Source organism: Papaver somniferum, chromosome 8, assembly GCF_003573695.1.
Source record: "Papaver somniferum cultivar HN1 chromosome 8, ASM357369v1, whole genome shotgun sequence".
Taxonomy (NCBI): Eukaryota; Viridiplantae; Streptophyta; class Magnoliopsida; order Ranunculales; family Papaveraceae; genus Papaver; species Papaver somniferum.
In genome coordinates, this window is record NC_039365.1 from 2,548,319 (window position 1) to 2,570,369 (window position 22,051).

Sequence of the window (22,051 nt, forward strand, 5' to 3'; positions counted from 1 at the left end):
TGCATCTACTTTATCTGTATACACTAAAATCAACTAATACAATGATTACATAACCTGTTATAGATGCATAACTTGTTATGCAGTTGAGAAAATGGTTGCATAATTCGTTATGCGTCCGCTTTTTCTATTGGATTCAGGAATATACATCGTTTTAGTGGTTGCATAACCAAAATAATTGATGCATGAAAAAAATATGGTTGCATAACTTGTTATACATCTTTTGTTGTGTATGCTTATTGTGTTATGCATCTTTTTTGGAGCCTCCATAACGAATATGTAGTCAGTTTTCGAAAATTTTCCCTTAAACGATGATCACCTTTGTTTTTTTTCGTGAAAAACAAAAGTTTGATATTGTTGTTCATGCTCGTTGCATATCTCTCTTTAAAAGCTTTCCAACGATATAAAATTTGTTAAATTCCAAGGGGTGGTTTTTTAGATATGTTATATCCAAGTTGCGTTGACAATTATACCCCTGGAAAATTAGAATGCATAACGAATTATCCCTGGAAAAATAGTATGCATAACCCGTCATGCAGACATTTTTAATAATATCGGATAATTATGGGTGTCACGATATCCAATATTAATTATGGGCCTGACAATGAGAATATTTTTTTTTGGGCGTGCGTCTAAGTTTCTCATTTAAAATCAACTCTTAGTATAGCCCCATCCTTCGATCACTAATCCTCGAGATCTTTACATTATGTGCGACAAGAAATAGACATTGCTGAATACGTAGAAACTCCACCCCATAAAACACCAAACTTTGGTGTACATTGATAGTGGTTATGGCTCACTCCTCTTAACATGCACCCACCATAGACCAAACCTTGTTTAATGATGAAAAATATATCAAAAATGCCTTCTGATCAGAAACATAAGATCATATACTGTAAGCACCGAAGAAGACAATCGATATGATCTTTTATTAATGCAGCATTAACCTTGTAGTGTATGATGCATAAATACACACGAGTGTGAAGATTCCAATTGCAAGATTGGCGAATAGGGGAACAATGTATCCGTGTAAACAGATTGGCGAATCACATCATCTTATTGATCACATATATGATAACCAACAGACATATAGTTTCACGCTTACATTAGCTTATTCATATCATGGCTGTCATATTATTCCAACTGTTGGGAAACCATAAACAATACGCTGTACACGCGATATTCATTCGTATGAACGTGCATGGAGATTACTACGTACCTGCTATTCGGTAAGTAATTCATATCTTACATGTTGTAACACAAGAAACCAACAAACATTCCGATCAAAAAAAAAACCAACAAACATGGGTGCGATAAAATCGCAATCACATGAGACCACGGACAACTACTAACATAGCCTCTATGGAGATTCTTTTTGTGTCTCCTTCCAACTATTAGGAGAGCCTTTATGGAGATTTTTCGTGTCTCCTTCCGCCTTGTATATATAAGCTGAACAATAGGTATTCATTCTTCATCCAAAAAACTGAATTCTTATAAGCTTTCTTCTTTTTTCAATCAAATCAATTTCAAAATGGCTTCTTTCCATGTTCGATCTATCAGTTTACCTACAAGCTCCCGCACTCTCACTCTTGCAGTCGAGGAACAATTATGCCTATTAAGAGCCACCGAACAAGCCACTTCGTCATCATTGATCCTCCATAACTTATCCGGTCTTAAAGATTTATATGAACGTGTTGAAGATTTCCTATCTACCCAAGATGGAAAATGCTTAGACTCCGGTTTGGATAGATCTATCATGCTGTTGGATGTTTGCAGTATTATTAAAGATGTTTTATCTCAAATGAAACAATCTGTTCAAGAGTTACAATCATCCATTCGCAGACGATCAAATGAAGTTTCCGAATACATGATATCAAGAAAGAAGATCACTAAAGTGATTCGAAAGTGCCTCTCAGATTTAGAAGACAGCAAGAAGATCGAAACTGAAGGTAGTATACTAAGAGAAGTTGAAGCTATTACTCTTGCCGTTCTTGAGTCCCTATTATCCTTTGTGTCTGAACCAAAACAAAGCAAGTCATTGATCTCTAAACTGATCCTCACCAAGCGAGTTGTACAGAAGTGCGAAGAAACTTCCGAAGTAATGGAGGTTGACACCGCAGTGAAAGCCCTTACCAAAGGCGTCGAAGTAAACAATGTACAAAAGACATTGAAAGCCCTTGAAATGACCATTGAAGATCTTGAAGATGGACTAGAATCTTTCTTCAGATGTTTAATCAAAAACCGAGTTTCACTCCTCAACATCCTCAACCAGTAGTACCATACATCGCTACTGATCAAGCATTAGCATTTTCGCTTTTTATTATGAAAATGCTCATGGAATTTTGTATATTACTGTAAATAAAAAGAAAGTAAATATCAATACAACAAATTCCTTGACTACATATATCTGTTCATCACAATATTTTTCTCCATTTTATTACTGGCTACAATTTACATATCGATTATTTTGATCACCGCAATATTTAACCGTTCATGTTAGGTAATGGTTAATTAGCTACGTGTTCCTCCTTATCAAAATTCCATTGACTTAATTTCTCACACATGCATGAACAATATAAATTAGGCTGTCAAGATTCTAATTGTCTCTGCACAGACAATGATCCAAAAAATCCGAATCGAACAGTTTATCGATATTCCAAATGTTGGTGAAGTGTCATTACCTAACATTGATTGCATGCGTGCGTATCGCTATAGACCTTTCTTGGTAGGATCATGGGATTTTAGTAATCTTTTATTCAAAATGAATCTCAAAAAGAAATCAAAAGATGTTGTTCCGTGTACATTATTTTAACTGGGATGCATCACCTACGCTTGTGATTCATAAAGATTCCAAATGCTAGGCAGATAGGGGAACAACGTACCTCTGAAAAGAAACATTAATCATAAATGACAATCGACCAACACTTACGCTAACCTTCATATTATATATGTGCAAGGCTGTCATATTCCAAATGTTGAAAAGAAACTGTATAATCCGACAATGTCAGACTTGCACGTACATAATATGTCTACAGTATTTCGCAAACAGATGGGTAAAGATACTAACGTGGATATTAATAAGGGAGCATCGTAGGAACAGAAACAGCCAACAGGCATGGACGGTATTTTCGGAAGCGCTGAGAACATAGTAACTAATTAAGAGAGCTTAATAGCTGTGGAGATTCTTTATGTCTCCTTTGTCTTTGTATATATAAGCTTCACCAAAGGTATTCATTCTTCATTCAAAAAACTCAATTCTAATAAACTTTCTTCTTCTACTAATTCATCTAAAAATGGCCTCTTTCCATGTTCGCTCCATCAGTTTACCTAAAAACTCTCATCCTCTCACTCTTGCAGTGGAGGAACAATTGTGCCAACTAAAAGCATCTTCATCAATCTGCCAAAATTTATCTGGTCTCCAAAAGTTATATGAATGTGTTGAGGATTTCCTTTCTACCGAAGATGGAAAATGCTCAGACTCCAGTTTGGATGGATCTATCATGTTATTGGATATATGTTTGCAATATTATCAAGGATGTTTTATCTCAAATGACACAATCCGTTCAAGAACTACAACCATCCATTTGTAGACGATCAAATGAAGTTTCTGAATACATGATCTCAAGAAAGAAGATCAGCAAAGTGATCCGCAAGTGCCTTGCAGATCTTAAGAACAACAAGAAAAACGATACCGAAATTAGCTTGTTAGCAGAAGTTGAAGCTACTACTCTTGCCGTTTTTGAATCTATATTGTCCTTTGTTTCTGTGCCAAAACAAAACAAGTCTTTGATCTCTAATTGACGCTCACCAAGCGAGTTACACGCAACGAAGAAACTTCCGAAGTAATGGAGGTGGACACCGCAGTGAAATCCCTTACCAAAGGCATCGAAGTAAACAATTTGAAGAAGACAGTGAAAGCCCTTGAAATGACCCTTCAAGATTTTGAAGACAAACTAGAAGTTGTCTTCAGGTGTTTAATCAAGAACAGAGTTTCATTTCTCAACATCCTCAACCAGTAGTACCATATGTCGCTACTGATCAACCATCAGCATTTTCGCGTTTTATTATGAAAATGCTCATGGAATTTTGTACACGGTGACTGTAAATGAAAAAAAAAAAAGTAAATATCAATACAACAAATTTTGACTATATATATTTGTTCATCACATTTATTTCCATTTTTTTTACTGACTGCAAAATACACCTCGATTATCCTGATCATTGCAATAATTAAGCGTTCATGCTAGGTAATGGCTAATTAGCTACGTGTTCATCCTCATCAAAATCCCATTGACTTAATTTCTCACACATGCATGAACAATATCAATTGGGCTGTCAAGATTCTAATTGTCTCTCACAGACACTGATCCAAAAAATGCATATCACACAGTTAAGCAATATTCCAAATGTTGGTAAATTGTAGATACGCTCGTTACCTAACATCGATCGCATGCGTGCGTATCGCTATAGATCCGCTATATTATTTTTGTGGTGGCTTCCATTCAAGTGATTTTAGTAATCTTATATTCACAAAGAATATCACAAGGGAATAAAAGGATGTTGTTCGTGTTCATTATTTTAACTTGGATGCATCACCTCCGATTGTGATTCATGAGATTCCAAATGCTTGGCAGATAGGGGAACAACGTACCTATGAACAGAAACATTAGTCATAAATGTCAATCGACCAGCACTTACGCTAACCTTCTTATATATGAGCAAGGCTGTCATATTCCAAATGTCGGAACGGAATTGTATAGTCCGACAATGTCAGACTTGCACGTACATAATATGTCTACTGTATTTCGCTAACAGAAGGGTAAAGATACAAACGTGGAGATTAACAAGAGAGAATCAATTTTATACGTTAGGAACAGGAACAACCAACAGACATGGGCGGTATCTTCGGAAGCGCAGGAGACGAAGAACACAGTAATTAATTAAAAGAGCTTAGCTGTGGAGATTCCTTATGTCTCCTTTGCATTTGTATATAAGCTTCACCATAGGTATTCATTCTTCATCCAAAAAACTGAATTCATATCAACTTTCTTCTTCTACAAAATAAAAAATGGCTTCTTTCCATGTTCGCTCCATCAGTTTACCTAAAAACTCCCATCCTCTCACTCTTGCAGTGGAGGAACAATTGTGCAAACTAAAAGCATCTTCATCAATCTGCCAAAATTTATCTGGTCTCCAAAAGTTATATGAGTGTGTTGAGGATTTCCTTTCTACCGAAGATGGAAAATGCTCAGATTCCAGTTTGGATGGATCTATCATGTTATTGGATGTTTGCAGTATAATCAAGGATGTTTTGTCTCAAATGACACAATCCGTTCAAGAACTACAATCATCCATTCGTAGACGATCAAGTGAAGTTTCTGAATACATGATCTCAAGAAAGAAGATCAGCAAAGTGATCCGCAAGTGCCTTGTAGATCTTAAGAACAACAAGAAAAATGATACCGAAATTAGCTTGCTAGCAGAAGTTGAAGCTACTACTCTTTCCGTTTTTGAATCCATATTGTCCTTTGTTTCTGTGCCAAAACAAAACAAGTCTTTGATCTCTAAATTGACGCTCACCAAGCGAGTTACACGCAACGAAGAAACTTCTGAAGTAATGGAGGTGGACACCGCAGTGAAATCCCTTACCAAAGGCATTGAAGTAAACAATGTGCAGAAGACATTGAAAGCCCTTGAAATGACCCTTCAAGATTTTGAAGATGGACTAGAAACTGTCTTCAGGTGCTTAATCAAGCACAGAGTTTCACTTCTCAACATCAACTAGTAGTAACATATATCGCTACTAATCCTCCTCAAGTGTTTTCGCGTTTTATTATGAAAATGCTCATGGAATTTTGTACACAGTGACTGTAAATGAAAAAAAAAAAAGTAAATATCAATACAACCAATTCTTTTAACTAAATATATTTGTTCATTTCATTTATCTCTGTTTCTTTACTGGCCACAAATTACACCTCAAATCATTGCAATAATTGAGAGCTCATGTTAGGTGATGTTAGCACCGTGTTCATCCATATCAAAATACCATTGACTTAATTTTTGGATCTTTAGAAACTGGCGATTAATTTCTCACACATGCATGGCTGCATGGACAATACAATTAGGCTTTCAAGATTCTAATTGTCTCTGCAGAGACAGTGATCCAAAAAATGGGTATCGAACAGTCTATCAATATTCCAAATGTTGGTAATGTGTAGATAAGCTCATTACCTAACAATAAATGCATCCGAGCCTGCGTATTAATCTAGATTTTCTTGGTATAGCTTCCATTGATGATTTGATTTTATCAACCTGTACGCTAGCTTCCATTGAAGATTCCATTACTAGAGGACAATTCTAAGATTCCAGTTGCTATCGTTCCCTTAGAAAATACTTTTTATTATCTCCCCCTAACGACGGGAAGACTGTCTCCTTAAAATGACAACCCACAAATCTAGCGGTAAGAAATCTTCTGCCAAAGGTTTTTAAAATGCGGATAATTATTGGAAATTCTTGTCCAACATAGTCACTTAATCATTTTGATGACCCATCATAGTACGATGTGGAGTCGTAAGGGAACACAACCAAAATTGCTTAAGAACAAAAAAAATGTCAGGATTATATCCAGCTACCAACTGGTACGCAAAGAATGGTTGACCAATTGTGGGTCTAAAACGAATAAGTAAAGATGCGTGTAATATTGCATATTCCCCAAGCAGTTAAAGGTAGGTTTGTACGCATAAGCATACCTTAGGCACCATATGTAACCTTTGATGATAGCGTTTGCGAGACCATGGGGTATAGGATGTTCTACATTGATCCTATTAAACATGCAATAAACATCAAGTCTTTTTGATGTGCACTAGCTAGCATTTTCAAGGGGTGGTGAGCCCTTATATGTATAATATGTGCTAGTATTTTTCCAAACGCAAAACTTCTTGGGAACTATAACTAGTTCAAAATGTCAAAACATTCACCAGAGCCATAAGTGACTTTAATGGTCCGCATTCTTCATGAATATTTTTCTAAATTTCAGCTCGTTGTCTTTCTAATATGTAATTTTTACGATTTGCATCTTAGGTGGTCCCGATCCTGTTTTACTGAAGACTTTGTGAAATGAGTGGTGTGCTCTCTTACTGAAAAGCATAATGGAAAGGGGGGTTGTGCATCTAGTACCTTAGAAAACACTTTATTGAGGGATATGTCGTCACTTTGCATTCTGTCAATCTTTTTCCCATTTTCGTTCACTCGAATAAAGTGATATTTGTATGAGTTCTTTCAAAACAATCATCATGTCACAACCAAAGTTGTTTTATGGTTATGCCCAAAGCTTGTATGAGTCAGTTCCCAACATTTCATCGTCAGAGTCAATAAGGATTCAGTAATCCAAATATTACAGTGAATTACATTGCACTAGATTGACTCATTAGTTTCTCTAAAATATATTTCTTTCCAAATATATTAAAGACTATAAAATATGCAATCAATTACATTCTCATCGTTGTGATGTTCCACATGATATCCATTTGCACGGGTTACTTGGAAATTTAACAAGGTGTGATTATCTCTCAGTACATCTAGAGATTTTGTGACGCCTTTGTTCTATCTTGAAGTAAAAAAATTGAGCAGTGATGAGCTCGATGATCCAATCACCATAGTTACATTATAAGGAATGAGTTCAACAACTAGTGTATATTCTTTAAATTAGTGGAAGAAAAACAACTATCAGTTCGACATTTGGGTTTTGAGAGTTTTAATAAGTGGTGTGGCCTTATTACGTAACAAAAGTGGGATTTAACTTAAGTACTTTAGAGTGAGTATATATTACGTTTCACCCAATATATCTCAAGTGCTTTAGAGAGTTTATGTCTCGTGTTTTCATTCCATAAGTGCAGACATTGGATCTAGTTCAACTAGATAAGATAGTCATTGGCCAGGCAAAGTTCTTGTTTCCATTAAAGGATGTGAAAATTGGTTGCTACTATGTTACACACATTACATTGTATATGCCAACACCTATAACCATGTGCATTTATAACTCTTTCATTTATGATGGAAGCTATAATTACATTTTTAGCTTCATTCCATGATATATATGTCCTTTTTCACATGTTTTGTATGAGTCGGTACGTCTAACCCTCATTACTTCGGGGTTCTTTCCATTTTCAATTTTTGCTATATTTAGCTTAATTTGAGAAATTTCTTTATCTCAACAGGCCAAGATAATCTCACAAAATATGTCAACACTTTAGGTTGAATATATTACTAAAGATAGTTCTCTTGTTGTCATACTTCAACATATACTGGTTTGTTAGTATGATGGATGAAGTAGATAAATGGAAATTTTCTGACTCATATCACCTTTTGTGAGTACTTCCACAAAAATTAGAATACATGTAATTTTATTTTCAACGTATCTTTTGAAACTAATAGTCGAGCAAGTGGATTACATCCCACGGAACATTCAGATTTAGGGAGAAAATATCATGGATGTAACAATGGTTCTCAAGTACTTTTAAACCTCAAATGAATACATTAGAATCGAGTTGGTACAACCAATTGAACAAAAGACATCATTCAACCATAGCCATTCTCATATTCAATAAAACAAAATAGCATTAAAACCAAAATTATTAATGATCGAGATAAGCAATCATAATTTAAATTGACTGTTTATATGACGTGGACTTATCTTAAGAAAAAAATAAACAAAGATAGGCATGTTCTACAAACAAATAAATAAGCCTAACAAGCAGTCAATGTAAGAACTCGTGTTTATTTTATAGTTACATACCTTTGGGCTTTCGTTCCCCTTGTATATAGACAGAATCGGAACAGCTTTAGCCACGCATGTCCCAAAACCAGGTAGGACCAGCAATAGGATAGGTTGGAACAGGGCCAGAACTGGAACAGACGGGAATATGGCCGGGTTAGAGCGGACCAGCCCAGGTTGGGATGGGATGGGTAGACCGAACCGGTTTAGACTGGAGCGATTTGGACCGGTTGGAATTCTCTTCCTGTCGGCTTTTCCTTCTCCTCGAAATCTCGAAAGAATTCAGAGCGGCGGAACATACACATATGGAATTAAAGATTAATTCCATGATTGGCTTAACTCATGGTTCTCTAATACTAACAGAAATGGTTATATGATGAAGTGGGATGAGTTTTGTAGTATTATAACTTGGCACATTTGGAAAGCCAGATGCGATTGGATCTTTAGAAAGGAAAAACAGAATAGAGCGGCTACGGCTAACACTATAGTTCAGTTCATAAATAGTGTTGCTACCATCAATGATCCAAGATACTCTTTATTTCAAACCTTATATTATAATCCAATGCATGCCGAATGTCTTTATATATGCACTTTGGAGAACAGAACTGTGGAAGCAAAAATGTGCTACAAAATAAACATTTCTCTGTCCATGATGGACCCTATTTCTTCTTCTGGCATTGGCTTAAATTTAAATGACTCTGCAGGGGTACACCATCGAAGCTAGAGGAAGTATATGTTTTTGTTCCAAATACAGAAGAATTAGAGAAGAAAGGCGCAGAAATTGCTTTCCGGTGGGTAACACAATGGAGTGGACATGAAGTTATTTTTCAAAGCGATTCAATGCCTACTATGATGCTCTTAAAGGAATGTATATCCAAGCAAGAAAGAAGAAATACTTTATTAGTAATGATTTCCATAGTGACAATCATGAAATAGTGAACTTTAAAATCTCAGAACTTATCTTTTATAATAGATTAAATATAATATGGGCAGCTCGCACTGCAACTTTTTGTAACATCTACAACCTCCAACACAGATGGATAGGAAATGATCTAGGAGGCTTGATTAACTCTTTTAATTATCAGTTTTTTAATGAACCTATTCTTTGGTCGAATTCCAATTCGATCTTGGAAAATGAACTATGATTTGTAATGTCTGAGAGCAACCACAGTCATGACCAAATTTGGGGACTATACCCAAATTTGGTCCCAAATTCAGCCGCAGTGGTACTGACTAAAACCATATTTAGTCCAGTTAATTAGGGTTTGCGACCAAATGTGGTCGCCAACCCAGACTAAAATGATTAATAGTGGGACGGAAGTATAGTGGGCGTATGATTTCAGACGGAAGTATAGTGGACGCTCCACATCGGGCGTACGTATAAATAACGTATGATAATGGGGCGGATGTATATAGAGCGTTTGAGTTAGGCGTCATTATAAACACCGCCGGGCCATACGTAGATAAAACCTACGCCCCATAGCAGACGCAGTTATTAAAAACGCCTGGTTTGGACGCAGTTACTAAAAGCGCCTGGTCCGGGCGCATGTATTATGACCGTATGCGGGAGACGGACGTATTATTAACGTCTGTTGGTATTGCTGGTCCGTTGTTACTTGATGGGAGAGAATATTCAGTACCAATGGCTACTATTGAAGGTTGTTTGATTGCTAGTACAAACTGTGGGTGTAAAGCGATTTACGTTTCTGGGGGTGCTACTAGTGTTCTGTTACAAACTTGACTGGTTCTGCCATTGCATCTACGCCTGAACTAGAGCAACCACAGTCATGAGACGGACCAAAAGAATCCAGTACGCCTGTGTGAGACGTAATTTTAATGTACGTCTGTTTTGAGCGCACGTAATATGAGCGTTTGTTACTCAACAGTTACTATCAGAAGAATCCAGTACCTACTAGCTGTGATTTTGGAGGTGCTGCGATGCTTGTTAATGCCAACCCATGTAAGATATTTAAAAGCTTATACAGATTAATTCATCCTGTTTTTAGCTTCTTAATTAAACAAATTTCTTTGCTGACAACTTGTCAGCTGTGAATCTTTATTTTCTAATTGGCTCCATGATAGCTAATGGAAATTACATATTCTCTTGAATTTCTTCTTAGGTACCGGATCTTGTGTATTTCAATCATCCACATCCTCATTATGAGCGCACGTAATATGAGCGTCAGTTTTGTGCCCACTCAGACGGACTTCACGTATACGCCCGACCCAGACGCACCTTTCATCTCCGCCCTACCCAGACGCACCTTTTATGTCCGCCCGACGGAGACGCACTTTCTATCTCCGTATGTATCAGACGCACATAACATCTCCGTCCCAGTAGACGCACTTTCCATCGCCGTCCCATGTTCGGCGTGAATTATACCTGCGCCTCAATCAGGCGCACGTAATAACTCCGTTTCACTCAGACGCATATTATAAAGACGCTCGGTCAAGAAACGTGAGTATAAGTTCCGTCTCGCATCAAGCGTTCGTATAAGTTACGCTTCACCAAATTCTGCTCGTCCCCATTGCGCTTGAACACCCAGAATACCAATTTTTTTTGGCTTTTAGTCTGGCTTTTGGTGTTTGATCCGTCTCATGACTGTGGTTGCTCTGAGGGTTTCATCCTCTTTTTTATGAAAAAGAAAAGAATTAAAGATTAATATCAGACGACCCAATCCCAAAACATACACAATATATTATTATAAAATTCAGTCGATCTATGATGCATAGGTAAAAGAAAATCAGAACATACATACATAGAACCATAACATACTAAGCAGAAAAATTCTCTTAAATCATGCAATAAAATTTATTAATTTAAACAATCAAATCAATAAGTCGGGCAGAAATGTTTCCAGAGATGAATAAAATAGTTGCATATGATAAAAAAAATGATGATTATTAATAAATAAAGATGAACATATGAGCAGCAGCCATACACTTTGGACAAAAGGGGTTGTTACACATATTGTAGTATAATAATAAACAACATCTAAACAAATCAGAAATGTCAAAAGAAAACAGATCATCATATTAAAATAATAAAATACCTTTCGATGTCTGATTCTAAAGAAATGGAGAAGGTGAAAAAGAATAATCGGCAAAGAACCAGAGACGGAGATCCCAGTTTTGAATCGATGATAACAGGGAAGAAAAAAAAATCTCTTTTCTTGCGGCAGGGTAAAGCTTGTGCTCGATAACGTTTAGGAGTAATAATAAAAAAAAGAGAAAGGTAACATTTCTATTATCCAAAGAGGGAACCTTATTACAAATGTATAGCTATCTATTTATACAAGAGAAAGAAAAACCCTAGTATTCTGATGGACCGCACATTCATGGATCATAGGCCCTATAACAAAACATAAAATCTTACACTATTTTTTAATTTGGGTTAGAGGAGATTTTTTGTTACATTATGAAATTTTTAAGTTTCCTAGGGGTAGATTTGGAGTCACTAGTAATTATTTTGTCATCGGATAATTGAGGTTAAACGATAAATTATTGGGCGCAGCGTTAAATTTAGAACTATATTGTGGATCATTTAGTAAAAAGAAAAATGATGTTTCAACTTTTGGGTTTAGGTTGTCCACTACAAGCAAATTTGCTGTTACATTGGGATTATTTTGGGCGGCCGTGAAATAGATCTCGAGTGACTCGTCAATAATTTTTTTCATGAAGTAGATTGGCAGTGCCAGGTTTAGAATGATATATTGCAAATTCCTTGGGTGGAAAGGAAAATGAAAACAAACATTATCTTTTTTATATTTTGGGCTTTGGCTGTCTACTATCCTAATAGCAAACTTTTTTTTACTTTCGAAATAATGCATACTTTAGGCAGTCTAGGGTAGATGAATAACGCGCAATTGGGGAATACTTATATTAATTACAGGATAGAAGAAAAAGACAAAAAACGGGATATAAATAGTAAATCAAAGTCACCCCTTATCCATGTATTGTAACTAATTTCTAATATGCCCCTTACTAATCATGTTTAGTGGTGAAATATAATTAGGTAAGTTATTAAATTAGTTTGATAATCATTAGAATAAATCATTATCATTGAATTTGTTGATGCAACAACATTAAATTAAGATATTTATTATCATGAAGCTTTAGGTGAAGAACCAACCTAGGAAAGTAAGCAAGCTTAATATACAAGTGTTCCGATTAGTTATGTATAGGTATTAATATATTGAAATTTGATTTTTTTTCCCGTCTAATTCTGTCTTTTCTCTCTCTCTTCTCAAAAACTAGAGAAAAACCCATCAACTTCTTCTTCTTCCTTTGGTCAGATTTAGTCCTTTATGAAAAAGTGGCGGTACAACAACCTCACCCAATATTTTGCTTAAAATAATCAACTAGACAGTTAGACTCAATCTTAATAAAAAGTATATCAAAGAGTTATATTGTAGTGAACTACACTACAATAGGAACGCAGAGATCAATCCTACAGGATCTACACTATAGAATTTGGATAAAATCTCAGAGAGGTGGAAGAGATAACTCAACTGGATAAAATTTGCATTGCTTTACAAATTAGGTTTTCGACCAAACAAAAAGGAAAAGCAAACTCTAACACGTGCCAAGCACACAAATTGTACAAAAAGCCTCATTACATGGGTTGCCCGTAATAACATAGACTAAGGGATATGACAAATGCCCACCGCTGCACTAATCCTTGTCCTCAATCATGAACTTGGGAAAGGTAGCCTTGATGAACGCAGTGTCCTCCCAAGTAACATCACTTTCTGCCATATGAGACCACTGAATTTGTACTTGTGGAAAGTGTTGGCGGCCCTTGAGAAGAACCCTGGTTTATAAGGCCTGAACCGGTTTTACTTTGAATAAGCCATCTTTATCCACTGTAGGAAGGAAGGTCTGTGGAATAAATCCTTTGCCAAGCTTCTTTTTCAACTGGGACACATGAAAGACGGGGTGATACGCGACGAGGCTGGCATTTGGAGACGATAAGCAACAACACCAACTTTCTCTAATACTTGGTATGGACCAAAGAATTTGGCTGCAAGTTTAAGATTTTGGCGGAGTTGTAAAGACGTCTGTCTATAAGGTTGCAGGCTCAAGTACACCCAATCACCAACTGCAAAGGACCTTTCTACCCGTTTCTTATCTGCCTATTGTTTGATGCGTTGTTGGAAAGCAATCAGATTCTGTCTCAATACCTCTGTCATAACCCCGAGTTGGTGTAGATAATCGTCTACCACTGTATGACTGACTGCACCATCATGATGTAATCCAAAAATCGTGGTGGGGAGTAGCCGTAGAGAGCTTGGAAGGGGGTAAGCTTGAGGCTAGTGTGGTAGGAGGTATTAAACCACTATTCTGCAAGGGATAACCAAGAAACCCACTTAACAGTCCTATAGCTGCACATACAACGCAGATAAGACTCCAGACAAGCATTCACATGTTCTGTTTGACCATCCGTTTGTGGGTGGTACGCCGTGCTCAGATGGAGTGAAGTACCCAGAGCCTTGAATAAGGCTTGCCAAAATCCACTCAAAAAGACTACGTCTCGATCTGACACAATGGTTGCAGGTAGACCATCACTACACCAAATTCTGGGATTAGAAACAAAAGTGAGCCATTACTAAAATGGGTTGTAACGGCTCTTGCCTGTTTCAAAAAGGGGTGTTACATTATTTTGTAACGGCATAGGGTCGTTACGAATTTTGTGTTGTAACGGAGTTTGTAACAGGTCTGAGCCGTTACTACGTGGCGAGTCGTAAAAGCCACGAGCCGTTACGACATTTTGGTAAACACACAGTCGTAACATCTAACAGCCGTTACGAAATTTTTTGTAACAGCCAAAAAAATTACTGCTAGTCAACATTAACCAGGTCAATATTACCGGCAGTTCTTTTCTGCCGGAAAAGAGCCAGAATCCCAAAGGAACCAGCATACACCTTTCAATCCATTCATCATCCATATTTAACAAAATTCCATTCAATTTATATCAAATGTTCACCTGTATCATATCAAAAAAGAATACAAATTCTTGAAGTATCAAAAAACATCTAAGGGAATAGATAAAGATAAAAACTTCACAAGTTGAGTTCATTCTCACTTAAATCATTACAAGTTCATTCCTATGTCCTAAGGGAATACAAATTCTCTGTATCACAAATATCATGAACATATTTTGTAACTAAGCATACCATGAGAGTGGATAGGTTATCTTTGTTAGCCCTCAACTGCAAGAATGGTTGTCAAAAGAAACATGTAACTAAGCATACCATGAGAGTGGATACAAATTCATTAAGACCAGACAAGAGCATTTCTTCTTTAAGTGCCTGCAAGTGTCAAAAGAAACATGTAAGTTGCGGGTTAGCAAAGACATGCATGAAGCAATGCTGAGAGTGGATAGTTTTGGATGCACTATCCCTATCCGAATATCCTGACTTATGAAACCAATTTTAACAAACAAAAATATGAAGAGAATGAATACTTTAAATAAGATACTCTAAAGTTTAACAAAGATAAGAACATGGCTCTGCATACATACTCTAAAGGAAGGAATTGAGGTCAGCAAGAACTGCAAGCAATCTCCTATGAGCACTAACATGTCTTCATTAACTTGACCTGATTTTCATGTACTACAAGCAATTATCTCCTATTCGGACAGTACCAAACAATCAAACAAGGCAATATAACATATTTATTTGAACCATCCTAAACCATTGAACCTCGAACATCACAGACGACGGACATACATCTAAACAGAAGCATAAGCACATTAGCAGCCAAGAAATATAAAGATATTACACAAGAAGAGAACAAAAGAGTCTGATCGATTCTAAGGCGAAAAACCTGGCAGGCAACTGAAATCACAGAAACATGGAAGCCAAAAGAGGTATGTTGACATTTTAACCATTGAACCTCAAACAACACAGACGACAGACATACATCTAAGCAGAAGCATAAGCACATTATAAGCCAAGAAATATAAAGATATTGTAGTACACAGGAAGAGAACAAAAGAGTCTGATCGATTCTAAGGCGAAAAAACATGGCAGGCAACTGAAATCATAGAAACATGGCAGGCAAAAGAGGTATGTTGACATTTTAATATTTGACCAAGTTGGGATGTACTACTATATATAAGGACGAAAAATGCTCAGGGATAGGATAAGGAATAATCGTGCATATACATCGAAAGAAATCAACGTAGAACATTCTTCGAAGTGCAATTCATACCCATAATCTTTCACCTAAATTTGAAAGTTTTGCAATAATTTCTGTTCAACAAAATCTGCCAAGACAAATCTTACCTGAGTGTTATTTTTGACACTCATCATAAGAACAGAAGGGGATCCTGTGTTGAATTCCTCTTCCTTAGTCTTGGCACCCTGCCAATAAAGATTGGTTAATAATAGGAGGTCAGCTGTTATCTTTCGTGGTAAACTAATTGACCATGTAGATAAAAATGATAAGCAGCAAATAATTGCATGAAAGTGCAAGACATCAGTCAAGTTCATAAAATGGTTTCACAGAGCAAAACATTAGGCAGAAGACCAAAAGACAGCATTTAATCGACTGACTAAGAAAAGTGAACTAAAATCTACTAGTCTAATACATGGAAAAGTCGAACTACTCGATAAAAAAACACATTCTCATATATGAAGATGCACAATAATAAACGGTAAGCTCATAGAAGATGCCAAGTTGAAACATAGTAAGAGAAAATCATCATTATGACCTAATTCTTTTATATAACAACGGGCATTCTCATTTACTTGATTTGCTTAGGTTAAGCGATGTTCACGGATTGAGAAGTTCTATTGAAAAAGGAGTGTTAGTTAACAGTCAAGATCAAAATGGTTGGACTGCTCTTCAGAGGGCTCCATTCAAAGCTCAAACGGAAAGCGTAAAGCACATATAAATGTCATAAAATAAGCTCCAGATAGTCACTAGGATCACAGCCTACTGTATCAGTTACCAAAACAGCAAGTCTGAAAGTACTAATAATTTGAGGTGTTGAAGAGAAGACAAAATTACTTAAAGTAACTAAATTCATTCCCTGACTTAATTTTGTGGTCAGGCTCCAATCTTTAGAGCTTCATGTAGTTTATACTCGACTCATATTGTAGCTTTACAAATCTTATTCGTTGCATAAGTTTAAATTTTGGAGCTTATGTACATTACCATTGAGTATTGACATGGCAAGAGATTAATATGGTGAGAGACTTGGGCTATGAAACAACTAAATCCCCTCTGCCTAGACTAAACAGTCTAACTTTCCTTGAAAACTGATATACACCATCGAAGTTAATTAAAGACTCATTCTCATTCCTATATTATCCCTTCGTATTCTTGTATCTTCTTTTATTGGAACTTAAACAAATTTGTTAGAAGTTGCAACATGGATTTGAAAAAGACTAATTAAGGGAGAGTCTAGCATTTTTTTTTAAGATGGTCATGACATGACCAAAACTAGCCAGGCTACTATATTCAAATGCTTGAAATCTATGAACCCCTTCCTAGTGCAGTTCCTAGATTTGTCTAGAATCAATAGGAACTCATCGTTCAGTTACATTGCAGGCACGAAGTAGTAAACGAAAACAAAGCAGACAACGTAAGTGAACTGTTCAGAGCCATTTCTAATAGTAGTGATCATTGCAATCCCATGGGGGGAATTATTTTCTGTAGGGTTGAACTCCAGCGATTAATATCTCTAGAAACGAAACTCATGTCAATATGATGCTCATGTGTAAAATAATTTCATGGAAAATATTCAAAGGGAGGCAAGAAGTTGTACCCAATGTCAGAAGCCTCGACACGAAGTGCATAGAGCCCAATTCTACTTATTCTGAGAAAGCAAGTAATATCATATGACCATCAAAATCCCATGTCGCGCGCTGAAAATTCAAGAAACATTGATGAGCAAATTAGTGATACAAACAGCTTCGCAGAATCAGAGACTACATACATGGTATGATATAAATCACTAAGTTTCAGATGTACAAAGGACAAAAGATGGTAATAGAGAAAGAAGCAAAACCATATCAACGTAAACATGGTGCCGTTCCTTGGACATTTAGTTAGGGCTAAAGATATTGCATACCTATCAGGTTAGAGCATCATCTTGGACCATCATCTGCTCATTCCCTGAATCCTAACAGTATATATAGTATGCTTACATATATTACAGAAACAAGTATTCCGATATTAGAAGCTTACCATCCCAAGCAAAAGGAGCAGTCTTTTCCCATTTTTTGAATATCGACTCCAGTGCCTCTTGTGTATCAAGCATGTATACCTTTGTCATATCCAATCTTGCAAAATTTCATCTTCAGGCGGGGAATATGTGGTAACTACACTGAACCACTGAAACGCTTGTCCTTTTGAGGGTCATACTTCTTAAGACCAATCTGAAGTTCCACCATCTCAGTGAATTTAGCTTATTAGTTGGCAAATTCAGTACATAAGTAAGCAAAACGAAAACCCCTAAAAGAGTAGGGTTAAAAGGACAAACCTGAACAGAGCTTTCTTCAGCAGCAAAAAGTTTACCAATAACAGGACATTGAAACTTGATGTGCACAATTCAGTTTATCCCATAAAGCTGTAAAATCATCCTTCCTTCTTACTACTTGAGAAAGTTAGTTTCACCAGAGATAGTGAATTACTCTAACACCACATTCACAAGCAATTGTTCTGCTTTCCTCACTACATTCAGAACAAGTGGTTCCCCTCCTGTAATGATAAAAACAAGAACAACCCAATAAGAGCAGTTTTCATCAGAAAAATAAAAAAATTACGAGGAAATCAAAATTGAATACAGAATTAAAACCCTAGACAAATCTCAGTTCTATAAGCACCAACACCCAAATTCAGCTTGTTAGGACTACGATTATATACTGAAAAATAAAAAATAAAACACAATTATGTTTAATAGATCTTTAAAATACAAATCTGAGAATCGAAATCATTAAAAGAGATAAGATTAAGAATACCTAGAAAAATTAAGAGCTAAATCATCCTAAATCAACTTACCATTAGAGAAACCCTAAATCAACTTACCATTTCTGCTGAGTTGAATGAACATTTGATTTAACAGCACCACCATGAATCACCGGGGATCTCAACAGATCCATCATCTTCTCATGATTCCTTCACCTCAAGAATAAACCCTAACCCTAACCCTCTCTCCATGATTCATCACCTCACACAGAGAAACTAAAACTCCTACTTGTTCTCCTTCAGACATCAACAATTACACCATCACCCTTATTATCTATACAGATTTATTCTCTGTTTTCCTATAATCAATAATCAGAAAGCGCCGGAGAGAAGAAGAGAATAAGAGAAAAGAGAGAAGAAGAAAAATGAGTGAATGGTCGAGACTCGAGAGATGGGACGAAATACCGAAGGATAAGGAGGGGAAGAAACATCCTCTAGTTCATTTTAGGTGGGGTGGGAATAAACAATTCGCGTGTGGTTGGCACACGCACAAAATACAAGTGTTACGACCCAGGTGTGACGAAGCGTGTGGCTGGCACGCCTGTAAAAAAAATTCGTAATGGCTGGCTCTATTACTAACGGTTTCTGCCTGTTAGTATACTTTTGTAACAGACATTTGTAAAGGGTATTTTGTAACGGATGCAAAGCCGTTACGAATTAGTGTTACTAATCCGGGAATTTGGTGTAGTGCATGTAACTTGAGAATAGTGTCGATGAAGACTTTGGACACATAATGAGCAGTATAAGGGTGACTAAGAGCCACAAAGTGAGAATACTTTGTGAAGCGATCAACAATGACTAATATTACCTCCTTGCCTTCTGACTTGGGCAGCCCAGTGATAAAGTCCATGCTTAAATGATTCCAAGCCTGATCAGGTACAGGTAAGGGTTGGAGTAACCCAGCATGCAGATAGTGGTCGACTTTGTGTTGTTGGAATATGTCACAGTGATGGATGAATTGAAACAATTCTTTCTTGAGACCTGGCCATTGGAAATAGGACTTGGCTCGCTGGTAACTAGCTTGCATCCCTGAATGGCCACTAATGGCAGATGAATGAAAAGATGTAAGAATGTTATGTCGAGAAGCACCAGTTTTTCCAACATAGATTCTGCCCTGCAACTTGAGAAGGCCATTATTGTAAGTATAACCATCAGCATTTGTAAGAGAAATAAGAAGCTGAGGAATCCAAGTTGAGGCAATTGGATCATCTTCATAGCTAGCTATTACTTCTGCAAGCCATTTGGGTTGAGCTGCTGACAGTGATGAGCATGTAACACGAGATAAAGCATCAGCTACACGGTTCTCGGAGCCTTTCTTATAGTAAAGGGTATAATCATAACCTAGAAACTTGGTTAGCCACTTCTGCTGAATAATGGTGTGTAGTTGTTGCTCCATAAAGTACTTCATACTTTGATGGTCCGTAAAAATCTTAAAATGTTTCCCGAGTAAGTAAGATCTCCATTTGTTAACTACTAGCACAATGCCTAACAACTCCTTCTCATATGTAGAGAGAGATCTGTACTGAATGCCCATTCCTTTGCTAAAGAAGGCAATAGGTTGACTCTCCTGCATTAAGATTGCGCCAACATCACAATCACTAGCATCTGACTCTACCTCAAAGGTCTTGGTGAAGTCTGGAAAAAATAGGATAGGAGTAGTAGTAACCATCTTTTTGAGTTGCTCAAAAGCAGATTCAGCAGCTTCATTCTATGTAAAACACCCTTTCTTGAGTAGTTGAGTTAGTGGTTGACAGATCAATCCATAGTTCCGAAGAAACTTGCGATAATAGCCCGTTATCCCGAGAAATCCACGTAAACCCTTAAGAGTAAAAGGTCGAGGCCAGTTAACCATACACTCTATCTTGGCAGGGTCAGCTGCGACACTATGCCTGCTAATGATATGACCTAAATATTATATCTGGGGTTGGCCAAAAGAACACTTGGTGCGTTTAACAAACAATGAATGATTGTGCAGAATAGAAAGGGCTAAATGGAGATGTTTACAGTGTGAATCCAAATCAGGACTATACAAAAGTATGTCATAAAAAAAAAAAACTAAAAGGAACTGCCTGAGATAGGGTCCAAAAATATCATTCATGAGTGATAGAAAAGTGGTTGGGGCATTGGTAAGCCCAAAGGGCATTACTCGAAATTCAAAGCTCCCGTGATGTGTACGAAAAGCAGTTTTTTCAATATCATCTTTGTAGGAGTTGCACATAACCGACTCAACCCACCGACCCAACCCGCACCCGCCGAAAAATACCCGCACCGACCCAACCCACCTAGGCGTGGGTCGACTATGGGTGAAGCACACTAGAACCCACCGTATGTTGGGTCGGTTGCGGGTAGAAACTTCCGTCACCCGAACCGACCTGCCCAATATTCCCTAGACCTTAGATTATCTATCCTAGAATGAACCGCATCCATTGAAGTGACGATATAAAATACCTAACCCTAAGCATCGCTAACTTTTATTTGCTTCTATTTTCAATTCGACCTCTTCTTCTCTCCTTCTCAGACAGACATGCATTTTTTTCACTCTTCGCTCGATCTGTGAATTCTTAACTCAAATTCGCTGTGTAGACCACCACATCAAGTAGCAGAAATCCAATAACGGAAGGTAAGACTAAAAACCATTATAATATATTTGAATGTGATTTTCTGTGATTTTCAATTTTGGGTTTATTTGTTTAGGGTTTTGTGTTTTATTTCAATTTGGGGTTTATCTGTTTTATTTTTGATTAATTGATTCTGTGATTTTATGGTGGGTAACCCACCACCCACCCGACCTAACCCGTCGTAATGTGGGTCGGGTGAAAACCGACCCATTGTGATGTTTCGGTGGGTGACAACTTCTGTTACCCGCCATTAGTGGGTTGGGTGGTGGGTGAGGCCAAAACCGACCCAAACCGACCCATGTGAAGCCATACATCTATGTGAACCATAATCTGGTGGTATCCAGCACGAAGATCTAGTTTGGAGAATATAGTTGAAACAGATAATTCAGAAAGTAGTTCATCAATGACTGGGATAGGGTACTTATCTTTAACAATTATGGCATTTAACTTGCGATAGTCGACACAGAATCTCCAGTCACTGTCTTTCTTTTTGACCAATATTACAGGGGATGAATACGGACTGTGACTTGGATGAATGACTCCTGCCTGCAAAATTTCATGTACTAACTTCTCAATCACCCCTTTTTGGATATATGGTACTCTGTAAGGACGTAAATTTGGAGGAGAAGCATTTGGAGTAAGATTGATGTGGTGGTCATGAGCTCGTGCTGGAGGAAGAGATGTT

The 22,051-nt window shown here is 37.0% G+C and overlaps 2 protein-coding genes and 1 long non-coding RNA gene across 3 annotated transcripts; 2 read left to right on the forward strand and 1 right to left on the reverse strand.

The window, feature by feature from the left end:
- The first annotated feature begins 1,528 nt into the window (after positions 1-1,528).
- LOC113304913 lies at positions 1,529-2,272 on the forward strand. Its single transcript, XM_026554034.1, has one exon. The coding sequence runs from the start codon at positions 1,529-1,531 to the stop codon at positions 2,270-2,272; it is 744 nt and encodes a 247-aa protein (XP_026409819.1).
- Positions 2,273-5,065: 2,793 nt separating this feature from the next.
- LOC113304914 lies at positions 5,066-5,852 on the forward strand. The gene has a single exon (XM_026554035.1). The coding sequence runs from the start codon at positions 5,066-5,068 to the stop codon at positions 5,780-5,782; it is 717 nt and encodes a 238-aa protein (XP_026409820.1). The 3' UTR covers positions 5,783-5,852.
- An 8,964-nt stretch (positions 5,853-14,816) lies between these two features.
- Positions 14,817-18,917, reverse strand: LOC113302812. The gene is made up of 6 exons (XR_003337111.1): positions 18,809-18,917; positions 18,264-18,481; positions 17,969-18,159; positions 17,547-17,646; positions 16,060-16,137; positions 14,817-15,081 (listed from the first exon to the last, which is right to left on the reverse strand). It is a non-coding gene; the product is annotated as an uncharacterized LOC113302812 (long non-coding RNA).
- Between the last annotated feature and the right edge of the window lie 3,134 nt (positions 18,918-22,051).

Coding starts and splice junctions, on each gene's coding strand:
- LOC113304913 (XM_026554034.1), top strand. CDS start 1,529: ATGGCTTCTTTCCATGTTCGATCTATCAGTTTACCTACAAGCTCCCGC.
- LOC113304914 (XM_026554035.1), top strand. CDS start 5,066: ATGGCTTCTTTCCATGTTCGCTCCATCAGTTTACCTAAAAACTCCCAT.